At 38.1% G+C, this 26,726-nt stretch overlaps 1 protein-coding gene across 1 annotated transcript in view; it reads left to right on the forward strand.

Annotated features, from left to right (window-relative positions):
- The window catches only part of atp8b3 (ATPase phospholipid transporting 8B3), a 42,321-nt gene extending 16,049 nt beyond the window's left edge, over nt 1-26,272 (forward strand). Inside the window, exons 13-28 of the mRNA XM_047373803.1 lie at nt 62-270; nt 940-971; nt 9,723-9,879; nt 10,224-10,412; nt 10,502-10,614; nt 13,977-14,144; nt 14,335-14,446; nt 14,572-14,647; nt 14,754-14,877; nt 18,155-18,341; nt 18,445-18,668; nt 18,770-18,853; nt 18,937-19,161; nt 21,532-21,670; nt 21,923-22,053; nt 25,059-26,272. Coding sequence (XP_047229759.1) covers nt 62-270; nt 940-971; nt 9,723-9,879; nt 10,224-10,412; nt 10,502-10,614; nt 13,977-14,144; nt 14,335-14,446; nt 14,572-14,647; nt 14,754-14,877; nt 18,155-18,341; nt 18,445-18,668; nt 18,770-18,853; nt 18,937-19,161; nt 21,532-21,670; nt 21,923-22,053; nt 25,059-25,253 — 2,365 coding nt within the window. The 3' untranslated portion in view covers nt 25,254-26,272. The remainder of the gene's footprint in view (nt 1-61; nt 271-939; nt 972-9,722; nt 9,880-10,223; nt 10,413-10,501; nt 10,615-13,976; nt 14,145-14,334; nt 14,447-14,571; nt 14,648-14,753; nt 14,878-18,154; nt 18,342-18,444; nt 18,669-18,769; nt 18,854-18,936; nt 19,162-21,531; nt 21,671-21,922; nt 22,054-25,058) is intronic.
- Nucleotides 26,273-26,726: the final 454 nt, after the last annotated feature.

The following is a 26,726-nucleotide window of genomic DNA, read 5'->3' on the forward strand; positions in this document are numbered from 1 at the left end:
GCCACACGGTGCCAATGGAATTTTTTTCATACGTTCATCTACTCAATGTGTGTGTCTTCAGGTTCGAGGTGATACATACAATTCACAGCAAGTTCATTGGCTGGGATTTGGAAATGTATTGGCAGCAGGCAGACAGACCTGCAGAGGCCAGGAATACCTCTCTGAGTGAGGAGCTCGGCCAAGTGGGTCACCTGCTCAGTGACAAAACTGGTACATTAACCCAGAATCGCCTGCTCTTCCGACAATGCTGCATCGCTGGAGAAATCTACGGTAATGATAACTAGCCCTCTGGTTTAGGTTCACAGGTTACAGATTATTCATCCCTATTTCAGTGAAAATATTACTGGATTTTTTGCAGCATTTTTATTTGATGTTTCAGTTTAGGGATCTCAGCATTTTGACTACATCTGTAGATGTTGTAAAACTGATGTTACAAACACCTCATTTTTTTGTTGTTTCTTTCCATACTTGTTCAGATTTTGAAATGTAAAAAGACAGTCATGTTTCCTTTTACTGGAGCTAAAGTTAATAATCATCATCTTAAGTTACTCAGAATTATAAGACTGAGTAGTGTCTAATTTTCATAAAAATCTGAAGATTGCTTCAGAGTCTGTGTCAAAAAGTTTGACTTACATGACTAACATGGTTTCCTTTGGAGAAAAAAAAAACTCATGTAAAAAGACTCCAAACATTAAACTATTTCCTAAATGTTTAACAATGGCTTTAACCATTTAACAGACCACGACCAATAGCTTGTTGGAGTCACACAGTATGTCCATCAATTCTTGGCAAAGACCATTTGTCTATTTTCCATTTTTTTCTTTTTTTTTTTGCCAGTATTTAAAAAAAAACCACAGAAAGTGGTTAATTTGACAATTTTAACATGAATTCTAATGATATTTTTAATGAGTTAACAAAGTATATTTTCTACTTCCATAGGTGATGCCTCAGTCAGAGCAGAGGATGTAAAGGTACAGTACAAGTGCACTTTTAGATTTATTTTCAGTCTCAGCTTTTCCAAAATGTTGTGTTGTTAAAAAATCGGCCTGGAAAATAAAAAAGGGAGTCATGCATTTACCTCCGTGCAAGTTAGTAAAGAAAATTCAGGTTTCCTGGCACAAGTCCAGCTTTAAATTGAGTTTATTTAGAGGATCTATAGCAGGTGTGTCAAACTCCAGTCCTCGAGGGCCAGTGTCCTGCAAATTTCAATTGTCTCCCTGGTCCAATACTCCAGGATCAAATAGTTGAATTGTCTCCTTGAAGTGATACCAAGTTCTGAAATGATCAAATTATTTGATTCAGATGTATTGAAGCAGAGACACATCTAAAATTAGGAGGACACCACCCCCCGAGGACTAGAGTTTGACACTGCGGATCTATAGACATTTTCCAAATAGGACTGCTCAATGATCCCTCTCTCTGTAATTTTAAGAGATGTCCTGTTGTCTGTTGATAAAACTAAAATTGTAGTGTTTGCCTAAAATTCCCATTGTTACATTCAGAGAAAACAGGGAGAAGCTTTCATGCCTGGGCAGATCACTCCAACTGTGAAGTGTGTGTTGTGGAATTTTCTTATCAAAGTGGGTAGAAGTTGACTCATAACAAGAGAAAATCCGGACTTTGTCTTATAAGTTTTATTCAAAGGCATTCAGCGTTTGAAGACCCTGACACTGAGGTTAGTCAGTGAAACAGAGCCCCGATCAACATTTACACACAGTATTTATACCAGAACATGACAGTGTTATCTCAACTGCAAAGAGTTTTAGAAATATGGCCCCTAGACCCTCCCCGGGTCAGAGTTAACAAAGTTATTTATGAGGGCACCCATCTACCTTCCCTTGAAATATACACTTCAGCAAGTGTTAACCATAAAACTCTCCAGCATTTGAATTTAGAGTTCATCTGCTAATAAAAACAGAACACTAATCAAACACAGAGGTCAGAGGTGAGAGGTAGATGGAAGGTCACCTGTGAGTGATACAACACAGAAACAAATGAGAGAGGTGAAGGGAATATCAGAGCATTTTAAAAGAATTTTCCATCACACTCCTTTCTTCTGATTACAAGATAATCACAAAACTAAAAGAAAATTCTACAAAACCATCACCCAAGGAAAAATGACCTCCACCAACCGGTTATCTGGAAAGAAAGTAGCTAGAGCATAAGTAGTATCAATAGGAACTGGTACCAACAATGGTTGATCATTAATAGCACGTGGAATCAAACAACAAACATAGCAACTATCATTTCTTATCTTCCTCACGGTTTGATGCATCAGTTGCCACCAGACATTATCAGCATGATCATAGTAGTCAGAAAAGTGATGAATCTCTCTTCGAATCCGCTGATGAGTATTATTAGCACAATTCCTCAAATTAGCCTTACATTGTCTTTGCTGTACCTTTTCCCAAATGAACACAAGAGTTATAAAAATACTTGAAATACCAATCATTAGCATCAGAACAGACAATCTTCCATTTAACTGCATCGTGACCTTGAAGTGGAATGTCCTTTCTTCTGGTACTGAAAGCAAACAGTTTTTTCTCAAAGAAAACAAATTATAAACAACTTTTAAAAAAATAATAATAATAAAAAAAAATCCTGCTGCCTCTCCTGAGTGGCTTCTGCGCTTCAAGCTGCCCTGTTACCAGTCTGGTACAGGTGGGCGGTCGTAGGAAGCTCCTCTAGAAATATATTTAGAAACAGGAACTCTAACCTGCTTAAGAAATTAAGGAGAATAAGCATCGTGGCGCATATTTGACTGTCTCTCTGTTGCAGGCGTCACCAGTTCATCATCCAGAGAAAGGTTATGTGTAAATGTGTAGAAGTCTTCCCTGTATGTTTCCTATGTGTCTCTCACTGTGGTGTGTGTGCAGTGAGGCAAATGACCTTATGACTTCTAACTTTCAGGTAATGCGATGGCCTTAAGTAGATTCTGAAAAACGTGGCACTGCCCAAGGGATTATTGTGCCCTTGTAAGAACAGTGTTCTTCAACCACCTCTTAAATCACTCGCCAGTGATCAGCTTACAGTTCTTTGTCTTGTGGTGGTCCGCTGTCCTCACACCTTTCAGCCGTGGATGATCCAGTTGGAAGATGACTCGTGTCCTGGAAGCCAGATGAAGCTGGAGGAGCTGGAGCTTTCCTGCAGCTTTCCTGGGTATCTAGTAGGATCTGATATGGGCCATTCCAGCCCTGGACTTCCTGTGTTTTCTCCTAGATTCTCTGACCAGAATCCAGTCGCCAGGAATAACGGACTGGAGGGTGGAAGTGGCTGTTTCTGGTAATGCAGCCTTCACCGTCTGTGAAACTTGAGAAAACACAGTGGACAGGTTTTGACAGTAAAACAACATCCTATCTTCACACAAAGATGTGGAAGAAAATTATCTTGGCAATATCCCAAATAGGAGACCTGCCACACAGCACTTCAAAAGGACTGAGATTTGCCTGTGTCCTTTGTCTCAATCTCATATAAGTGAGAACAGAGCCTTCACAACGCTTGGCTAATTTTCAATTCAAAGTCCCATTCTCAAGCCTAAGTGCTTAACTACATGAACTTCATCAAAACATCCAACAAAATCCAAAGAATTGATCTTCTGACTTCACCTGATATACTAGCAGTGACCATCAGCTAAATATTCTGAATATCAAAAATGTGACATGATGTTTGAGGTCAACATTTCATAGTTTCAGAAAACCCAAAAAGAATTTCAAAAATGGTCTAATCTGTGGAGATATAAAATTTCACAAACGAATCAACACCATAATTTCAGACAGGTTTTCAGAATGTGGTCTTAGGGAGCTATGCACCATTTATATAAACAAAGTACAACGTCTCTCTCGCATTGTCACTAAGTCCTCACTGGAGGTCTGAGCTACCCTTTTTCCCATGAGTGCTAAAACGTTTGGAACCCCATGTTGCTTTATTCTGACATTCCCCTCTTCTGGCGCAGGGTCCAACCCATGCGACAATCCAGCAAAAAGTTTGTACAAAAATGTTTTAGTAACCAAGATCACATTACATAGAACCAAAGAAATGAATTCTGACATAACTATGTGTCACTATGAATTTAAGAAAAGCAACATAAAGAAAATCCAGATGTTTTTAACTGCAACTCAGTTCCATCAACAACTAAACACAAACTTTAGTTATTCACGTCATCAATGTCTCACTTAGAAATTAGTCACACATCATCCTAATTTGTCTTGTACAAAGATGAGTATTAGATTAATGGACATCTAATGAAATTCAGATGCATAAACCCTACAAATTGAATCAAATAAATAATTCCCAAGTATAAAGGCATGACTCTGATTCTTTATCAAAAATATATTCCTTACTTTTGCATATCTTGAACTGTCAGCTAGCTTAATGGCACCAGGGAAACTTTCAATCTAATAAATCACCAATGATTCTGCATGCAAAACTAATTCTTCAAACTAGTTTAAACTATTTCATTTACCTTTTAGTAATAAAACACATAAATCTAAAAGTCATGCTACATCCTTAATCATTATACAAAAAAAACATGTTATTAAGGCAACAATCACTACAAGCATTTTGATTCTATTGTCTCTTAAACAATGTTAAAACTCAGGAAGGGAGGTGCTGAGCGTTACCATGACAACAAAGGCATGAACCAACCTAGTAGGTGGGCGGAGTCAGGCAGAACTAACCTCTGATTGACAGCCTATGGGCGGAACCACAGTTTCTTCATCCCATCCCACATTAGTGTAACTTAAACTGCAAAGCTATTAACATGCACCTACCTCAGAAACAAGCTGCTTCTTAACTCTCCTGAAAACTCAAAGTTTTAATCAATCTGGGATTTAGAAACATTATTCTAAACATGAATTATTGTCATGCAACATATAAACAAACATTAATTCCAACAAAACAAAGACAAAACATCAAAGACAGACAAATGGCCAAATTTGAAGCTTCAAGAATTCAAAGAAATTTTTAACAATCTCTTTTCAGAATATGTTTTCTCAGCCATATCTTTTAATGCTATAATTGATCAATTTTGTTATGACAATCGTCAGGATCCTTTTTAAAAATGAGTGCACATAGTCCAAAGAGATCTCAAAGTATTTAGAAGCACAGCAACAGTTTTCTCTTATATGAATCCAAATTTACTGATGCTGAAACCTTTTGCTAATCCTTTGTACTGTAACTCTGTAATAATAACTACAATCCTGAGAGTTATTGTTACAATTCTCTTTTTGTTTGGCTCAATTTGATCGCAGCTGTATTGCAGAATTTCTAGTTAAATGCAAAGAAGTATTTTTTATTTAATTCAATTCAAATTCAAAGATATTTTATTGATCCCCGAGGGGAAATTAGAAAAGTCGGCATTGACATTTTTATGGTATACCCAAACTAAACAAAACTGCAGTGTTTGACTTAATCAGAAATTAAGATAAGAAGCTTGTCTCCAAACTGGACTTTTTCCCACATAGTGTTTAAAGAAGAACAAACATCATTTTCTTTAATTTGGCTATTTAAATTTTGAGAGTTGGGGAAAACTTATTACTAGAACCCCTCTTTTACAATCCAAATGCTGATAAATGTTTCAATATTTTATCTCTTAGTAATCTGAAATTACCTTGTGTACCTTTGTACTCCTATGTATTCCTTTAATCTTTAAACCCTAAGAAATCAAACAAGGAGACTTGAGTTTGAGCCGACCATCCTCTTACTGTTAAGAGAGCCTTTATTTCTTTTCTTTTCCTAAAATAAAGGATTTTACTTGTCTTTATTCCGTTATACAAGTCCTAACCTTGGTTCCAAAACTAAACTCTTCAACCCCAATCTGTGTCCCCAGAGTAGAAATTTTGAGTATTATTGCATTTCAAAGTCACCAAATGACTGGAACTCATCATTGGCTTAGATCTATTTTAATAGGTAATCAGCCTACCTTTAATTAAGTCTTATAATTTCATGGACCCAAAATCTATGGCTTACAGGCTTCAGGAGTCCAGGAACCACAAGTTGAGTACTACTGCATTGAACAATGATGTTAACTTTCTGCAGAGATTGAAGGATTGGCTAAATATATTATTTCTGCTTGGACCATAATCAGATTTAAAATTATTAGTTCACAGCTCCTAATTTACCTCAGATCATATTTGCTTCGAACCCAGTTCATAAGAAGCTTCAGACAAACATTATGCTAAAAAAACAAAAACAAAACAAAAACCAGATCTGTTTTAAAATAAAGAAAAAGCATGCTTAAAAAACTTGGTACTGTGGTGGAAAATAACTCCACGGTTCTGAAGGCCTTTTCATGCAGAGTCTTTTAGGAAGCATGAGATTAGTTTAATTTCTGTGTGGTACCACTGTCCAATCAGATTCTTTCTAAATAACCCAATTTTTTCATACTCATTTTAAAGGTTTGTTTTACCAAGAGAAATGTGTTTAACAAAGCCAATTACTCTCAAAAGTTTTAAAAGTTTTTAGCTGGTGATATCTTAGAAAACAACAAGTGTTTTAATATTTCTATGCAACACAGAACTGATCAGGTGTCCTTTCCTTCTCCAAAGGGAGAAAAAAGAACCTGCAGAACCAACCTTTCATAGTTTTTGTCAGGACCTGATATAAGGTACAGTGTAAATCAACACGCTGCATGAATCAGAAGAGGGAAGAAAAAAACCTAATATAACCTCTTCCCAGCAGCTGCTGTGAAAAACAATGAATTTGTACTTTACATAAGCGTCAGTTAACACTTGCGGACAAAAACTGCACCAAACTGGAAGTACTGTGTCAGAGACTGTATGAAGACCATCTGCAGTAGAACTAAGCCTGTTTTATTGAGGTCTCTACCCATTAGATTTATGGGATACAAACTCTGACAACAGAAAATAATATCTGAAGGAGAAACCCATCAGGTTTTACGCATGCGCTTGGTTTTAAAAATGCTCCTTCATGAGATCTGTCCTGAGAATAACATAGAAACACTTGGTTACTGCTGAGTTTTGGAGATGTTGTAACTTCCTCTGCATTTTCATAACTTTTAATAACTATAATAATTGATCCTGAATATTCCACGACAAAAGAGAACTTGTTTCTCTGAAAGAATTAACTGGAAAGTATCAAATGAGTTAAGTTATCACCCTTTTAAAGATACTTTTCTAACCCTAAAATAATATTTTAACCCGCTATATCTGTCAACGTCAAGCAAGCGTAACATGAGCAGCGGTTAATAAGCGTTCTTCGTTGCAGAAAATAGGAAAAGATTTATGCAAATGTGTGTGTTTGTACGTTACCCCCATCAGTTTCTTAATCGCTCCAGAGTCAGACTGTCATGGCACACAGTCCTCTATCAGTCCAAAAAACAACCAGGCCCTTCCCCGGTCTGTTGGTGAGACATTCAATCATTCTTTGTCCACTTTAACTTCTCCAGGAGGGAGAAAGAAGAAACTTTGCTCCGGTTTCTCTTCTGCCCGCATAAGATGTGCTTTCAATATAAATCCAGTGTATCACTCTTCTGGCTCTTGCAAACAGCATGGATCGTTGTCCATCTCAGTGGGTCCAGACTTCTTCTGAGTTTCGTTTTTTTTTTTCCTTGTAGAAAGTCACACTGCGATTTTCAACATGCAGGAAGGCAGATCTCTCTCTTTCAGGCTGTGCTGGAGAAGCGTCTCTGGTGGAGTAGCCATGGAGAAGGGCAGGTTTCTAAAATCCAGACTCAAAAACGCAGATGTTGAACTTAAATCCCATATATGTGTGTATTTGTGTGTGAGAGAGGCAAAAGAAAAGTTTAGTATAGGTTCAGATTTTGTACAAATACATATTATCAGTCAGTCAGTCAGTTGTCGCCCTGCCTGTCACTTCCTTCCACAACATGAACTATAATCCTTTCTAAAACAACTTTCTTTTCGCATCTCTAATGTCCCTTTTCAATTTTACCTTCTTTTCCGACTGATCGCAATATTTAAGACAAACAAAACTTCTTTCAGGAAAGTTTTAACTCTTTAACCCCTTAATTGATGCACTCTGTGCTTTGTAATCTTTTCTTATGTTTTTTTATTTATTTTTCCATCAACTGTTTTACTTGAAACTTTTTAAACTATTTTACTTATTTACACTCAAACTTCCACGCTGTGAAAAACCAAACTTATCTCCCAAATTAAAGCACATTTAACACAATCATCCCCACTTTTTCCTTTCATTATTTTATAAATCAGAGTATGAAGAAGGAGACACCCCTGATGCCTCAAGGTTCCGGAACCATTTTTTTTAACCTGTTCAGCGGCACGTCTGCCCACTGGCTTTTCTCCTTTATGAGGTGTAGAAAATTGCTAAAAACCACCCGCAAAACCCTGTGTTTTGCTTTATCTTATTGTTACCAATAAGAACCTCCCTGCAATTCCTTTTGCAGGGTAACCGGGCCCTCAGCTGATGTCCTCCCTCTCGCAACTCTGGAACCTAATTAATTAGTTAGGAGATGATGGTTAATGTGTAATAAAAATAATAATATACATTATATCATACAGAGCAACTTCTCACCCAGATATATTTGAAGACAAATTGTTCGGATCTAATCAGCCAGAAGCCGCAGGCGGACATGAGGACTCCCCTCCGTAAAATGGAAGTGGACTGAGGACAACGTCTCCAGGCTGGCCAGGCGTCCGTGTCCCATCCTGCGGTCTCCTCTGGCACGTTAGATCCTGTTCGTGACGCCAAAATTGTTGTGGAATTTTCTTATCAAAGTGGGTAGAAGTTGACTCATAACAAGAGAAAATCCGGACTTTGTCTTATAAGTTTTATTCAAAGGCATTCAGCGTTTGAAGACCCTGACACTGAGGTTAGTCAGTGAAACAGAGCCCCGATCAACATTTACACACAGTATTTATACCAGAACATGACAGTGTTATCTCAACTGCAAAGAGTTTTAGAAATATGGCCCCTAGACCCTCCCCGGGTCAGAGTTAACAAAGTTATTTATGAGGGCACCCATCTACCTTCCCTTGAAATATACACTTCAGCAAGTGTTAACCATAAAACTCTCCAGCATTTGAATTTAGAGTTCATCTGCTAATAAAAACAGAACACTAATCAAACACAGAGGTCAGAGGTGAGAGGTAGATGGAAGGTCACCTGTGAGTGATACAACACAGAAACAAATGAGAGAGGTGAAGGGAATATCAGAGCATTTTAAAAGAATTTTCCATCACATGTGGCAGTGGAAGCATCATGCTGCGTGTTTGTTTGTTTCAAGAGGGACTGGTGCTCTTCACAAAATAGATGTTATGAATAAGAAAAAAACATTATATGTAAATACATACAGGCAATACAAGCAACATCTCATTACATTAACCGGGAAGTAAATGCTTGGGTACAAATAGGTTTTCCAAATAGTCAGTGATATTAATCATACCAGCAAATTGGCTACAAAGTGTTTTAAGGACAGCAAGGTTAAAGTTTAGGAATGGTAACCAGAAATTCCTGATTGCTGTGCCATTGAAATGTTGTGGGTTGAGCTGTAAAGGTGTGTGTGTGAGAAAGGTGGACTACAAACCTAATGAAGGGGCCAAAACTTCTGGAAAACTATTGTGAGAAGCTTGAGATTTAACGTCAGACATTGAGAAAAATGGCCATGTTTTTATACAGTATCCATAAATTATTGGTTTCAGTGGTTTAAGCCCCCTGATTGTAAGGTATTCTGTGACAAATACCCAGTTTTTTGTTTGTTTATTCTCCCTAATTTTGTTTTCCAGCCCATGGATTTGAGCTGGAACCCATTCTCCTGTGGTGGTCTGCATATGTTCTCTCCCACACTCGTGGAGCGGCTCAGAGGACAGCAGTGTCCAGTCACCAGACAGTTTCTATCTGCTCTGGCTCTGTGTCATACTGTCATGGCAGAGTGGAAGGAGGGTAAAGATGCATGTCTGTGTTTATCGTTCCTACATCCAATAGACAAAAAAAGCTGATGCTGTTAGTCATCAGACTTAAAGCAGCACACGACTTCATTTTTATCAATAAAAGGTGCTCTATAAACATACTATACCTACTTTCTCACTTACTAGATATCACGACATCTCGCATAAAGTGTCTTTTTTATTTATTTATATTATAATAAAAAGTCGGTACACTTTAAATAATGACTTTAAAACATTATGCTGCAAGTGCAAACTGTTAATAATCAGTACCAATAACATGATACCATCCCACTAACAGTGTTTAAAGCTATACTTTGTGTATTGGCCATACTTTCCCAGGGTTCCCAGTTTACCAGGCTGCATCACCAGATGAGGAAACTCTTGTTGGCGCTGCCAGGGAGCTTGGCTGGGTCTTTCTTTCCAGAACAAGAGATTTTGTTGTTGTTTCAGAGCTAGGTGCCTCTCGCCAATACCAGCTGCTGGCATTGCTGGACTTTACCAGCAAAAGGAGACGGATGTCCGTCCTAGGTAGGAGTAGCTCTCTTGAATACAGTGAATTAGGAGTTTTGGAGTCTGGCAAATTTCTCATTTGGCCTAAAAAAAATTTTTTTTCTTAGTACGTGAACCAGAGGGTGGGCTAATGCTTTACTGTAAAGGAGCAGATTTAGTGATACTGGAGAGGCTTCAAAGGAACTGTCCACATCAGGAAAGCACTGAAAGAGCACTAGAGGTGAAGCAGTTTATTATTTTGGTAATCTGTCCCTAATTTAAGCATTTTACCAGCTGAGAGTTATGAAAATTTTGAACAACCATTTGTATTCTTTGTGATTATGTTTGCAACCAAAGTTAAATATACTCAGTGTGCAATATTCCCCATTGCTTTAGTTAATTATCTGATATTGAAAACTTTCAGATGCCGTGCCCCACAACAGTGAACTTATATTTTCTTGTGTTAGAACCACAAACTCTATAGTATTTTGTAAGGATTTTATGAGATAGACAAATAAAAAGTATTGCATAATTGTGAGTAGAAGGAAAATGATGTATGGTTTTCAAAATCTGAAAAGTGTGATGTGGAATTGCCCTGTATTCAGCTAAATCATCAGCTCTGACTCAGCAAAAGCAAAGCTTCCCCTCAGCATGATGCTGCCACCAGCGTTTTTCACCGTGGGAAGGTGTGTTTGTAGTGCTGTGCAGTGCTACGGGCCTGCGTCCATGTATAATCAAACTAACAGCAACACCCACGGCACTGTTTTTTGTTCATCCACTGTACAGTACATTGTATCAGAGGTAGAGTTTTCAAAACAACAAGTATGTGTATGTTTAGTTGTATTTTGCTAATACTAACAATACATCTAAACCTAAAACAGTAAGACACAAGGAGAAAAAAAAAACAAAGAAAGTTATGATGAGATTGTACAATGTGGCATGTGGAGATGGTGTTTCTACATTTACCCACCTATTTGTGCTCGGTCTGGAGTAGTTTGATAACCTTTGACCTCAGCATAGCACAAACTCCACCGAACTAATCGCATCTCCACAACGGGGTGGGTGCGCTCCACTGGCTCTTTGTTCAGTCCAACGAAAGACTGCACAGACCATCCAATAAAAATGAAGGAAAAGCAAAGTACAGTGGAACTGGTGCTGCAATAAGTATACAGGTCCTTCTCAAAATATTAGCATATTGTGATAAAGTTCATTATTTTCCATAATGTCATGATGAAAATTTAACATTCATATATTTTAGATTCATTGCACACTAACTGAAATATTTCAGGTATTTTATTGTCTTAATACGGATGATTTTGGCATACAGCTCATGAAAACCCAAAATTTCTATCTCACAAAATTAGCATATCATTAAAAGGGTCTCTAAACGAGCTATGAACCTAATCATCTGAATCAACAAGTTAACTCTAAACACCTGCAAAAGATTCCTGAGGCCTTTAAAACTCCCAGCCTGGTTCATCACTCAAAACCCCAATCATGGGTAAGACTGCCGACCTGACTGCTGTCCAGAAGGCCACTATTGACACCCTCAAGCAAGAGGGTAAGACACAGAAAGAAATTTCTGAACGAATAGGCAGTTCCCTGAGTGCTGTATCAAGGCACCTCAGTGGGAAGTCTGTGGGAAGGAAAAAGTGTGGCAGAAAACGCTGCACAACGAGAAGAGGTGACCGGACCCTGAGGAAGATTGTGGAGAAGGGCCGATTCCAGACCTTGGGGGACCTGCGGAAGCAGTGGACTGAGTCTGGAGTAGAAACATCCAGAGCCACCGTGCACAGGCGTGTGCAGGAAATGGGCTACAGGTGCCGCATTCCCCAGGTCAAGCCACTTTTGAACCAGAAACAGTGGCAGAAGCGCCTGACCTGGGCTACAGAGAAGCAGCACTGGACTGTTGCTTGGTGGTCCAAAGTACTTTTTTCAGATGAAAGCAAATTCTGCATGTCATTCGGAAATCAAGGTGCCAGAGTCTGGAGGAAGACTGGGGAGAAGGAAATGCCAAAATGCCAGTAGTCCAGTGTCAAGTACCCACAGTCATTGATGGTCTGGGGTGCCGTGTCAGCTGCTGGTGTTGGTCCACTGTGTTTTATCAAGGGCAGGGTCAATGCAGCTAGCTATCAGGAGATTTTGGAGCACTTCATGCTTCCATCTGCTGAAAAGCTTTATGGAGATGAAGATTTCATTTTTCAGCACGACCTGGCACCTGCTCACAGTGCCAAAACCACTGGTAAATGGTTTACTGACCATGGTATCACTGTGCTCAATTGGCCTGCCAACTCTCCTGACCTGAACCCCATAGAGAATCTGTGGGATATTGTGAAGAGAACGTTGAGAGACTCAAGACCCAACACTCTGGATGAGCTAAAGGCTGCTATCGAAGCATCCTGGGCCTCCATAAGACCTCAGCAGTGCCACAGGCTGATTGCCTCCATGCCACGCTGCATTGAAGCAGTCATTTCTGCAAAAGGATTCCCGACCAAGTATTGAGTGCATAACTGTACATGATTATTTGAAGGTTGACGTTTTTTGTATTAAAAACACTTTTCTTTTATTGGTCAGATGAAATATGCTAATTTTGTGAGATAGGAATTTTGGGTTTTCATGAGCTGTATGCCAAAATCATCCGTATTAAGACAATAAAAGACCTGAAATATTTCAGTTAGTGTGCAATGAATCTAAAATATATGAATGTTAAATTTTCATCATGACATTATGGAAAATAATGAACTTTATCACAATATGCTAATATTTTGAGAAGGACCTGTAGAAGCCCCTTTAGTTTTCATGTAGAGCAATAATTAAAATTTTTGTCGCATCTGACTGGAGCACCTGCACCCACATGTTTGCCGTCTCCTGTACGGGGCTTGTGGCAAACTGCAACCAGGACTTCTTATGGCTTTCCTTTAACACTGACCTTCTTCCTGCCTCTTTGCCGCAACTAGTCAGGTTTGCGAATTTGTCCTGTAGTTGTCTCTGTATGTTTCTCAAAGGTTGGGATATTGTTCCGTTTTACCCTTACACTATTTAATCTTCTCCACAACCTTATCCCTGACCTGTCTCCTGTGTTCCTTGGTTTTCATGATGATGTTTGTTCACTAATGTTCTCTAACAAACATCTGAAGCCTTCATAGAACAGCTGGATTTGTACTGAGATTAAATAACATCTAGGGAGAGTCTTTTCACTAATTAGTTACTACTAAAGGAAACTGGTTGCATTTGAGTTTACTTGGGGGTATGAGAGAAAAGGGGGCAAAAACATGTTCAGCGTACTTTTCATTTTCCATTTCATTTTCATTTATCAATCATTTTGGAATTATTTGTGTATCAGTTTCCTTCTTCACAAATATGTGCTACTTTTTATGTATTACATAAAATTCCAATAAAATGATTAAAAGAAAATCAAAGTTGGTGCTTACAATGTCACAAAATGTGGAAAACGTCAGCAGTATTTTTGTACTGAGTAGTTAAAGACTGAATAAAGATTACGTGTCCGTAATTTGTTTGGTCTTTACATATCACTTGCCTTATATGTCACTCTATGAATGATGTGCAGCCTGTTATAAACCTTATTAACTCATCTTCTGTCAGCTGTTTGCTGAGGCCTGTCTGAGGACGCTGTGTGTTGCAGTTCGATCTGTTCCCGAGGCATTATGGGAGCAGTGGAGTAAGACTCTGGCCCTGTCTGCTGCCATGGCGACCTGCGAGCGTGACACCCTGCTGGAGAAGCTGTACGATGAGATGGAGAGAGATCTGCTGGTGCCTCTATCTCTGTTTCCTTCTATTTTAAAACACGTTGATCTCTTTTAATTTTAGTTAAACAACTCCTATATTATTTTTTATTATTCTTTCTTTTGTAGCATTTAAACCCATCTTATTAAGCAATACTATTGTTATAATTTGAAATCCTGCATAAATAAAACAATGCTCAAGTAAAACATTGTTGTAGCTTCTGGGGGTGACAGCAATTGAGGACCGGCTTCAGGAGGGAGTTTCTGAGACAATTGCTCTTCTTCAAGATGCTGGGATTAAAGTATGGGTGCTCACTGGGGACAAAAAAGGTATTGTAACATTCTACAGCAGGACTGACAGACTTAACCTGTCTGATAACTCTTTACAGTAAAAGAGAAAATAACAGTATGTCATGTTTTTTCTTGCTCTTTCCTTCCTCCTCTGGTGCCATTAGAAACTGCTGTGAATATTGGGTACTCTTGTAAGCTACTGGACCCTGATAGCAGATTACTGGAATGGCAGGAACTGAGGTATGCATTCATACACAAAATATAAAATAAAAGCAAATAGCCCAGAAACACTCAAACTCCCATTCTCTTTGTATCCCATTGATCATTGTTTGTTTTGTTCATGCAGGCAGATCCTCCAGTCTGCAGACCCACAGGTTAGCTTCTTCAAAGCCAAGCAGACAGAGCTGTGGGCTACACACAAGCAGATGGCAAGAGCAAAAACTTCTGTGGTCCTCACTGGATCTGAACTGGTAAACTGCAGCCTACACAGTAAATAACAAACATAATGTTTTCAGGGTTATGGCTGATCATTTTTTCCATGATTTTGTTTTTAAACGTGCATTGTATTAGAGACCTGGGGGTTTACAGACATGCAGATTTTAATACCTTGCATCAAACCTATTTCAAAGGGAATTTGGAAATGTTCTTAATTCCAACAAACGTAATATTTTTCAATGCTTAAACTTTTATTTACCACAAATAACCAAAACAAACACTGATTTCAAGGTCTTCCTTGATCTGGTACTTAAAAAAGCCATTGAATAAAAAATTAGATTTCAGCAAAACAACAGCAAGAACTGAGATAAGGGCAGACAAAGACACAAAAAGTAATAAAAAAGCACAGTTAGCATAATTGGGGGATCAACAGAGAGGGTGGTCAAGCTTGGGGGCACAGTGAGTCAGCGAGAAGAGTAGTCATCTTGCAATCCGAAGGTTGTGGGTTCCATTCCATTCCATTTCTTGTGTCAAATGTGACCCTGGGCAAGGCACTTAAGCTCAAGTTGCCTACCTATCGGTGTATGTGAACATTTGTGTGATTTGTTGAATGTAGTTCAAGTGTAAAGTGCTTTAAGTGGTCAGTGTGACTAGAAAAGACACCATTTAAACTCAGTCCATTTACCTTTGATCATTTGGATATAAACAAACATTTACAGAAACATTAGTGTTTAAAGACAAAAAGGAGCTTTGGTTTACCAGTTCATGCAAAACCTTTTATCACTCTTATTTCAGACACAAGGTCCCCTATTATACAACAAAAGACTTTAAAAGTGTAAAACAAAATGCAACTTAATAAGCATAAAATGCAAACATTATATGTCAAATGGATGCAGCCATTATAAAACTTAGAGACACGTGTTCCAGCGTTTCCAGGAGAATACCGTGATACTCTGTATGATTACAGTCAGAACCCTTATTATTATATTTTTGGAATCAATCAAAAGGCACTTAAAATTAAATGTAAAATTCCTCAGCAAGGCCTGAAAATTTGAAGCATGATATGAGACAAACTGCACCACCAGTAAATTATATAAAAAGTATGTGCAAAGTATGTTACATGAGCAGAGTAAATCTCTGTCACGTTCTGGGTTTGCGGCGGACCAAAGCGCAGGCAAGAGCTAGGCAGCAGCATGTTTAAAGGATGGCTTCGTCTTTATTCAAAGCTTTCCAAAAAGGTAGCATAAATCACAGCAGGTACATGAGTAGAGCTCAAAACTTGCATGAATTTCCTGAGCATGAACGTAACAAAACTGAAGTTAATCAGGGGTAGTGAACGGAAGGAACCAGCGAAGAACAATGAAACTAGACCAACTAATATACAAAGGGTAACAAAGGACAGATAATCAAAAGAACTAGGAACAGGTGTGACATGGAAGCACGGAGGCTGAAGGAACAGGTGAAACTAATACAAAGACTAAAGCATGGGAGAAGGGACTAATAAACAATACAGTGAACAAACCTAAGCAAAACTATAGACAAAGATAAATAAGAACTAACAAAAGAAACCCTAACTATAAAAGTAAACAAACCGAAACCAACACTGACTGAACTAATTGAGAAGTAAGCAGAGAAAGCGAGGACTAGAATAATTGTAAATAAAACGTAAACAACAACTAAAGTTAACCTATAAGGAGGGACTGGAGAATAGAGATAAACTAGAGGAACTAAGCTAGAGAACTCTGATAATAATAATAATACTAATAATAATAAGAAAACCGTTCTAAGTCATAAATAAGGAAACAACAACTAAAGGAACTATGAGCGAGGAGAGAGAGAACAAAACTAAAATCAAAATAACCGAAGGAAGTAAACAAAACAACATTGCTAAGCCCAAAAAATAAAGATACCTAACTGAAAAGCAAAACAAACACAAAACTAAAACAAAGTCCAAAATGTCAAACCCTGACAATCTCTGCACATGTATAAGCTAGACACCAACAAACCTCCAAAGCAAACACTACACATCGAAATCATCACATAGGTCAAAGGTTATAATATAGCCAAAGTATTTTACTTTGCTTACCACATCTAACACTTGGTCTGTTATATAAAAACAAAAAATAAAATAGAACAAAATTATCTTCCTCATTTTTGGCCGATAAAGCCAATCAGAACATATGATTTTTTTTCACCACGAAAACTTAATAATTAAAAAAAACACAATCTCACAGAGTAAAAATTAATGGTGTTCATGCCTTTCAGTGTCTAAGGTGCTTGTAAGAGTTGCTGTAAAGACATACAAAGTCTTAAAAAGGTAAAAACCAGATCTACTGCAACATGTGTGTGAACCTAAAGCCTGAAGGCAGCATTGGATTGCATTGGTCAACGTAGCCACAAGGGCTTTTGGACATCCTTAGCAGAATAACACTTCACACATTGCATCATCCTGTCAATAATATAACCTATAAATTATGGAGGCTAAAAACTCTTAAAAAAAACAGCTGAGCATATTAATTATAAAAATAAAATATTACATTGGGGCTACCTTTCAAATTTGGCTGTATCCTATCCAAAATTTTACTTTGTGCTAATCTGAATAAAATAGACTGGGAAAGACAAACAGATGGCATCATATAGTCCTGTGCACAGATTTGACTTGAAACCTGATCACAGTTGTGCAATCAGAAGATAATATGTGCAACCAACAACATAATTATTAAAAACATAAGAGATTTAGATGTTTTTATGATCGTTATACTCAATTATCTTGAATTAAAAATGTTTGGGTCAGAAACAGTGATATGGAAAAAAGCCTGTACAAGCTGTAAAGAGCACAAAGTCACCATATTGTCATTTCGTTATGGATCAACTCCCTAAAAAAAGATTATAAAAATGTTGTGTTCTTCTAACGTGCGCAGGTTGTCAGACATAATAATTCCTAAAAATGTCCCTTTCTCACTATTAATGCTTCAATAAAACACTCATGTAATACACATATTTGCATGTTTCCTATAAAATATAAAGAGGCCTCTCCGAACATGAAAACTACTGTATTTTGTCCTCTGACTGCTCTGCTCCACCATCCTGAGCAGTTTTGCCTCATTTCCACAGCAGCTCTGCTGGAATATGAAATTTTAAAAGCATTTTATTGGATGCACCATTAGTGACCATACCTGAATACAAAATTAGACATCAATATTTTTCAGCCTTTTCATTACCTCAGACCTATAATAATCTTTGAAATGCTTTAGCTATAAAGTTTGCACATTAAAGTCAGTTTCTAAGCTGCTTGATTATGTTTGTTCCCAGGCAGAGTTTGAGCAGCGACCAGAGTGGGAAGCCTCCTTCATGAGACTGGCAGAACAGTGTCAGTCTGTGCTGTGCTGCAGGGTGACACCTGCTCAGAAGGCTGAGATTGTGAAGTTGGTCAGGAAACACACCAGCTCAATCACCATGTCCATTGGTGATGGTGCCAATGACGTTAACATGATCAAGAGTAAGTGTGTTGAATAGCAAAGACTTGATTGTGAAAAAAACCTGATACTCATTTTGCTTTGTTCATTTTACCATGCTGTTCCACTTTGCTCTACCTATACCAGCGGCTCACATTGGAGTGGGACTGGCTGGTGTGGAGGGAGGTCAGGCAGTGCAGAACGCAGACTTTGCAGTGTCCCAGTTCAGGTTTTTACAAAGGCTGCTGCTGGTCCACGGTCGTTGGTCCTATCGCCGCATTTCCCTCTTCCTTTGCTATTTCCTGTTTAAGACCTGTGGTTTTGCTCTTGTGCACATTTGGTTTGGGATTTTCAATGGCTTCAGTGCTCAGGTTAGAAACACACTCTTAAAGCTGAATGACATAATGCCTTAAAGTCACATCATAACTTGAAGTTTACCATGGAGAAACCATTCAGTCTAATTTCCCCACAGTCTCTGTACGAGACATGGTTCATCGCTCTCTACACTGTCTTTTACACGGCAGCGCCAGTGATGTGCATGGCAGTTTTTGAACAGGTCAGTCAGGTGATTCTATTAACCCAATAGAGCAATAAAAATGAATATAATTACAGCAAGGGCTGCATATTTTTGTGTTATAGGATGTGAGTGGAGGGAGCAGTCTGAAATTGCCTGAGCTGTACAAGAGTGGTCAGAAGAACGAGCTCTCCAGCCCTACAAAGCTAATCATCTATCTCCTGTATGCCGTCTACACATCGCTTGTTCTCTTTTTCATCCCATGTGGAGTTTTCTACAACACAGCCTATGATTACCAGACCATGGCAGTCACTGTCGCGATGGCGGCCACCTTCACTGCCACAATTGAGGTCAGGATCACTTTTTCACACTAATAAAAGTGACCTGCAATAAATTGCACCTCAATGTTAAACTCACCTAAAAGAAATTGAAGAACTGATTCTGTTGCACACATATAGTGCACTATCAAAGGTATTCGTGCTGAATGAAAAGGATAAAAGATGTTTTGTTTTTCATTATTTTATGTAAAAAGCATGAAATGGGTGCTATTAATTTGCATTCACCCTCTTTTTTTGAATATCCAGCGTAACTATTTGTCTTCAGAAGTCACCTATTGGTTAATAGAGTCCCACGTTGTGCAATTTAATCTCAGTATAAAACCAGCCTCAGAGGTTATTGAACAAACCTGCAGAATGAAGAGAGAAGAACACACCAGACCGGTCAGAGAGAAGGATGTGGAGAAGTTTAAAGCAGTTATCATTTAATGAGTTGTTCCTCTACAGCTTTCCTTGAACAGCACCAACCTCTGCCCAAACAGATGACAAAGCTTGAGTTTAGTTGTTTACTCTTTGATGTCCATGATTTGAACATTCAATGGAGAATTTGACATAAGTGGCAAATTTTTTTCATTTTGAGATAAATAAAGCAAACTGTCAGTAGCTTTGGGGTTACAGATGAAGCATGAAGCTGTCTACGCATATGATGCGTAAAGTCTGTAACCTGTTCTAGTAGCATATTTATCATTAGTTGCTACTTAAAACCAAAAGCTTTAAAGATCCAAGAGATCCCACAAAAGATCACTCGTTTTTCCTCTTCCTTCTCTTGTGAGTTATATGTTCTAATGTTTTGTTGGACACAGCTGTGTCCGGTTAGCTGCACACTTTTTATATTCTGAGCTTTGTGAATCCGGAAAAAGCTAATGATCCCAATGTTGTTTTTTAGGGAGATATATTGTAATGTGTTTTGGCCAAACTATGAATATACAGTACAAACCAAACGTTTGGACACACCTTCTCATTCAAAGAGTTGCCTTTATTTTCATGACTATGAATCGTGTAGCTTCACACTGAAGGCATCAAAACTATGGATTAACACATGTGGAATTATATACTGAACAAAAAAGTTTAATAAGTGGGATTTCAAGCCTTATATATGGGGTTGGGGTTGAAAAAAGCAGCTAAGTAAGTGTGAATCAGGCCTTCATGGTAAAATAGCTGCTAGGAAACCACTGCTGAGGACAGGAAACAAGCAGAAGAGACTTGTTTGGGCTAAAGAACACAAGGAATGGACATTAGACCAGTGGAAATCTGTGCTTTGGTCTGATGAGTCCAAGTTTGAGATCTTTGGTTCCAACCACCGTGTCTTTGTGCGGCGCAGAAGAGGTGAACGGATGGACTCTACATGCCTGGTTCCCACCGTGAAGCATGGAGGAGGAGGTGTGATGGTGTGGGGGTGCTTTGCTGGTGACACTGTTGGGGATTTATTCAAAATTGAAGGCATACTGAACCAGCATGGCTACCACAGCATCTTGCAGCAGCATGCTATTCCATCCGGTTTGCGTTTAGTTGGACCATCATTTATTTTTCAACAGGACAAACACACCTCCAGGTTGTGTAAGGGCTATTTGACCAAGAAGGAGAGTGATGGGGTGCTGCGTCAGATGACCTGGCCTCCACAGTCACCGGACCTGAACCCAATCAAGATGGTTTGGGGTGAGCTGGACTGCAGAGTGAAGGCAAACGGGCCAACAAGTGCTAAGCATTTCTGGGAACTCCTTCAAGACTGTTGGAAAACCATTTCAGGTGACTACCTCTTGAAGCTCATCAACAGAATACCAAGAGTGAGTGGAGCAGTAATCAAAGCAAAAGGTGGCTACTTTGAAGAACCTAGAATATAAGACATATTTTCAGTTGTTTCACACTTTTTTGTTCAGTATATAATTCCACATGTGTTAATTCATAGTTTTGATGCCTTCAGTGTGAAGCTACAATATTCATAGTCATGAAAATAAAGAAAACTCTTTGAATGAAAAGGTGTCTATACTGTACATCTAGAAATCAAATACACAATTTATTTATTTATTGTAAGACATTCAGTTGCTCCTATTGGCTGTCAAAAAATATAAATCTTGTGTTACGGTCACTGGCCCAGACGTCTGCAATCCTCTGCATCTTTAAATTTTACTCTATGCTGTTATTCTATTTAATGTGTTCTGCATTTTGGTGGTTTTTTATTATGCTGACCTTCCATCCTATGCTAAAATATTTGTTTTTTTAATCCTGTTATAATCTGTGCAATATTCTCAATATTCGTACAACAAAACCAGCTTTGCCATTTTATTATCAGCAGTAATATTTTCCAAAGAAAGTATCTTTGTACCCGTACACTATACATAAATCCATTTTATTACTCATTTTTCTGTCATTGTTTCTTTATGTCAGATTGTGATGCTGACCAGATACTGGACGAAATTCAGCATCGCAGCTGTGTGCATCTCTGTGGTTTTGTTCTTCTTATGTACCAGAATCACCCACAGCACCCGCCTTTTTCAGAGCTCACCCGTTGACTATTACTTCCTTGGTAATTTTCTTCAGTTTTCAATGTATCCTCATTATTAATTTAGTGCTTAATTATATGTGGTATTACACCTGAGGACCGATCCTTTGAACATAGACGCATTCAGAGACCGATGATGTTTACTTCAAAAAACTAAAAACGTGGTTATGCAGCAAAAACGTACATTTAAGTTATTCTTCAGTTCATGGATACAAAGGGGGTCTGATTTGTTAGTATTCCACTGGCCAGTTTTGATTCCTGTGTGTTTTTCCCCAGGTGTGTCTGAAAAGGCCTTCATTGATCCAGTTGTGTGGCTAACAGCTTTGCTCTCAGCTTGGACTGCTGTTCTTCCCTCAGTCACAGCTCACGCCCTCAATGTCATTCTCAGTGTGCACAATAAACACAAGGTGGGACATCTTTGGGTGTTTGTGAGAATACTTAGCGGATGTTTTAGTAACATTTTAGCAGACGTGTATCATTATTTTACAAATTTTCAGTCTGTGTTCGGCTTGAACAATATGAAAAAATAAAATTTAAGAGAAAGACCCCAAGCACACAAGAGCGAAGAACACAAACAAAAGTTGCCAGACAGTGATCAAATAAAAGAGTAACCACAGACATAAATACATAACACAATGGCCACTTAATAAGAAAACAATTGATAGTTAAGTCTCAAGCTACAATATAAGTTCATACCATGATTATTTGTAAGGTGGTTTGTCTAGTGTGAAGTTAAAGGTTAGACTCTATACACCAATGCCAGCAATCTGTTTTCTTCATACAGCTATCACTAGAATACGTTATATTAGCAAGCTGTGCAATATTTGAGTAAATAATGAGGGAAGCAGCTGAAAGTCTCTTTTCTACATATAATCATTTGTATTTGTACACATTGGGTTGACCTGCACTTGGAGTAATTTAAGTGTTAGAACGTTATTCTGAGGACCCCATCTTTGACAGCATTCAAGCTCTCTTAGCCCATCTACAGTAAAGTCAATTTGACTAAATCTACGCATCTTGTGGTTGGAAGGCAAGTCACAAAACTGATATACAACTTGTCATTCATTTGGCTCAAATACTATGGAAAAAAGAGGTGTGTTGCAGCTAATTATTTTTGGGTAAAAGTGCAGGAAGAACATTGGGAGAGACTGCTAATTAATTTATTAATAAAGTGATCAATGGATGTCAAAAGACCTTTTCATTTATTTTTATTTAACTTTTATTTATAAAGGTTAAATAAAAAATAAATAAATAAAAAGGTCTCTTGACATCCAAAAGACCTTTTTATTTATTTACATTATCCAGCTTCCTCCCACAGTCCAAAAACATGACTGTTAGGTAAATTAGTCTCTCTAAATTGCCGTTAGGTGTGAATGAGTGTGTGCGTGGTTGTTTGTCCTATGTGTCTCTGTGTTGCCCTGTGATGGATTGGCGACCTGTCCAGGGTGTACCCTGCCTTTTGCCTGTAGACTGCTGGAGATAGGCACCAGCTCCCCCGTGACCCACTATGGAATAAGCCGTATAGAAGATGAATGAATGACTTATAAAGGTTGCCTCATTGAGATCCAAAATCTCATTTACAAGAGACCTGTTTGAAAAAACAACAACAACAAAAGTTACAAACACAGTAGCAATAGAAATAATTAAAATGTTTAACTCAAATTAAACCAAATAAATTATGACTAAGAAACAAGGGCACATTTCATAGGAAGATTTCTTCATTTGTTTTATAAATATAAATTGTCCTAGAGCAATAAACATGGATAGTTTCATATCCTGCTGTAGATTGTTCTAAGTTGATGGGGCAGATTAAGAAAATGCTAAGAAAGTTCTGATCGTACTATAGAAACACAGAGAGATAAAGTCCTGACAGCAAAGTCTGTGGCTGGACTGTGTAAGTGACATGTAGGAATAAGTCAAGAAAAGTCCAATAGCTTTACAGTTGAAACTGTACCAATGCATGAGTCTATGGATGGATGATGATGGCCTTTCACTCGAGAATATAAAGTACAGTGGTGAGTGAGAGCTTTATAGCCTGTAATTAACTGTAATTCTCCATGATAGACAGCATCCAACATGTGCAGTTGTGGCAGGTGCATTCACACAAACATCATTAATCTAATAGAAATAGGAAAGTCATTAAGACAAGATGCTTCATTGCACTGAAAGAAAACCCCTTTTTATACCTTAAGCTTATTTACAACGTATTCAATATCTTACATACCTCACCCTTCGGTTGTTCCTTCCCTTGAAGCCATATTTCCAACTTGGCTTCAAGGGAGAAGTGTTTCAAACAGCACTACTGATTCAGTAGGGTAGGAACAATCTGCTTCAGTCGCCTGTTTTTTATTAATCTCACCCATCTTTCCTGCACTGAGGAAAATAACTGCTTCCTCATTGCTTTTCTGTGTTTCTGTGTGTGCAACCATCGATGAATTTGATATATATTCCAGTTTGGAAGTTTTATGATGTGGTTTTGTTTCCGGTTTAAAACAATAGACAGACTTGCTCCTCTACGCCAGACACACCATTATTATCTGTGTATGGTAATGGTGATTGTGTATTATAGAGGCATTTCCCCAGATGCTGTTTTGCTCTTGGTAATGTATGTTTTATAAAATTACTTACTGCTTTAAAGGGCAATAGAAAGGCCTATTATAATTAATTTGGGTTTTATATTTTCAAGATTTTTACATTTTAGGGCTCTAAATTATGAGAACATTGTCCAGTGAAATGTAGCAGTACTTGTTCACTGATGCTTTTCGACAAAAGACCAAAAGCAAAAATGCAGAGAGTTTGTACACTTATAGATTTGAATTAGGTTAAATCCACTGAAGTGTGTGGTACAGCACACCATTCTTTTTTATTCACCATCCTGTACATACAAACTTGTGAACAATTTTAAATAGTAACATTGTAAAAACATGCAAATGTGCATTCCTGAATATTTATTTATTTAACCGTTCACATTTAATTAAAATACCCATCTATATATACATTATATAATCAATGTTCTGCAGCGTAATGGTGACTATAACAGCTGTCAGATCGCCTCCTGTGCAACCGATTATCTGCCATATTGGACAATATTTCATTTTGTTGTTTCGTTAAACTGTTGTTTTTTGTTGCCATTGTTTAATTACTAACTTACTCAACAATGCATGACAAAAAAAAGCTGAACATGCAGGAAAATGCTGAATAATGAGTATTGCCCGAAATATTGTGATTTCCTGACATCTGTACAGTGATAAAATTTCAAATACAGGCAAAAATCTCTCCATTTTTACTGTTATCGTTATACTTCTTTGTATTCTTTTTGTTGTATACTTTAAATTTATGCAGGTAATTTTGGCTGATGTGCTCTTATGGGTGTTGTTGAAAAAAACCTGATATGATTCCTCTGTGTTTGTAGATACACAGCATGTCCCCTCCTCCAGTGGAGCTCAGGTCAAAGTTCAGAAGAGGGTCCTCACTCCGCCAGTCATCATATGCCATCTCCCAGGGTGCCGGGTCTGGACGCCTCATTATTTCGGCGACTAGCATCCAGAGTGCAGAGGTGTTGAAGGATGGGAAAATGACTACAAGTAAAAAATCATCTAATCTTTGAGGCCTGTGTATTAGCAATAGGCGTGTACATGGTGTTTTGCCAAAGTTCTTTCAAGTCATTCTATTTTGTGTCAGGTACAGGCTGAGTAGATGTCCTGTGAGATCAGAAAATGTTAAGGTGCATGTGGTGCCCTACAGAGGGACCAGGAGGACCCTTATATCTGTTACAGAAGACCCAGTGCAGGCTTTGTAGGTGAGCAGATGCGGAAGCTGGAATATACTTGGTGATGTATCATTGATGTGTGCTGCATGATTTAGACTAGCTGCTACGAGTGTGAGACCAGTCTATAGTCCTTCTACTGAATCATTGCAGAGGTGTGGATAACAGTAAGTCTCCAAGTAGGGTGCTGGTCATTTCGCTCCTGCCATTTTGCATGTTTGGAGATTTCTTTTCTTTTTTTTTTTGCTTTGCATCTGACATTTTGTGCTATGAAATGAAGCTGTCGACCTCTGAACTGTACTGACTATGCATCAACCAGTACCTGCCAGTGGGACTATACAGACCCACTTTAAAAACTGAGGATTTAAGGTTGGCTATATCTACCATCAGGGTGGCACTTAGTTTTTCTGGTTTGATTAGGAGTTATATTCCTGTTTTAGTTAATAATACAGAATGAAAGGGAATTATACATGTTATATTTATCCCTATCATGCATGAAAATACATAACTACAACTGATTGAATTATATAGGGATAAAGTGGTTTGTTTCCAGGTACAAAAGGGAAACAGAAAACGATAAAAAGCAAATTGACAAAAGTGTGATTTGACCTGGACCCATCCCTGTACCTCCTCTGCTCATTGGCTGGTTTGTTTTCAAGATGAAGATTGGTTTAAATCAAATTAACCAGCATGATCCCATTGTTCCTGCGTCAGTAAGGGTTTTAATTTCCAAATATATAGAAATATTAATTGTTCCTGTATACACAATTTATTTTCTGCATTTTAAAGGGAGTGTCTGAGATTTTAATATAATTTTGTATGGCCCTATTTTACTAATAAAGGATATAGTAGAAAATATACTTACTTGCTTTGAATCAATACATAAACAAGAAATCAACCGTCCCACTTTGTTTTACAATTGTTTTATTTGTTAATTTATTTCAAAACACGCAATTTACCCATATTATCCTTTTAAGTTTTTTTTATTTTTCTGTAACAGTTATTACTCAGGTTTTTTACCTTCTCGAGAGTCTTAACGAGAGTTAAACTAAAAGTCCTCCACAGGCTCTCCGGCTTCTGCAGTGGAAGGAGGGTGGGAGAGAGGCTCTCTGATCCGACGTGAGCAGGTTGCTTCCCCATTTCTACGCGGGTGGATGTGTGTGTGTGTGTGTGTGCGTGTGTGTGTGTGTGTGTGTGAAGGCTTACTCCAGGCTATGTGTGTGTACATGTGTGCGTTTAAGTGCAAGACGTGGAATGTCCACATGGCCAGGTAAGTCACAGGACCCGTAGAGCAGCCCAGAAAGCTGAATATTA

This window comes from Girardinichthys multiradiatus, chromosome 9 (assembly GCF_021462225.1).
Source record: "Girardinichthys multiradiatus isolate DD_20200921_A chromosome 9, DD_fGirMul_XY1, whole genome shotgun sequence".
Classification (NCBI taxonomy): Eukaryota; Metazoa; Chordata; class Actinopteri; order Cyprinodontiformes; family Goodeidae; genus Girardinichthys; species Girardinichthys multiradiatus.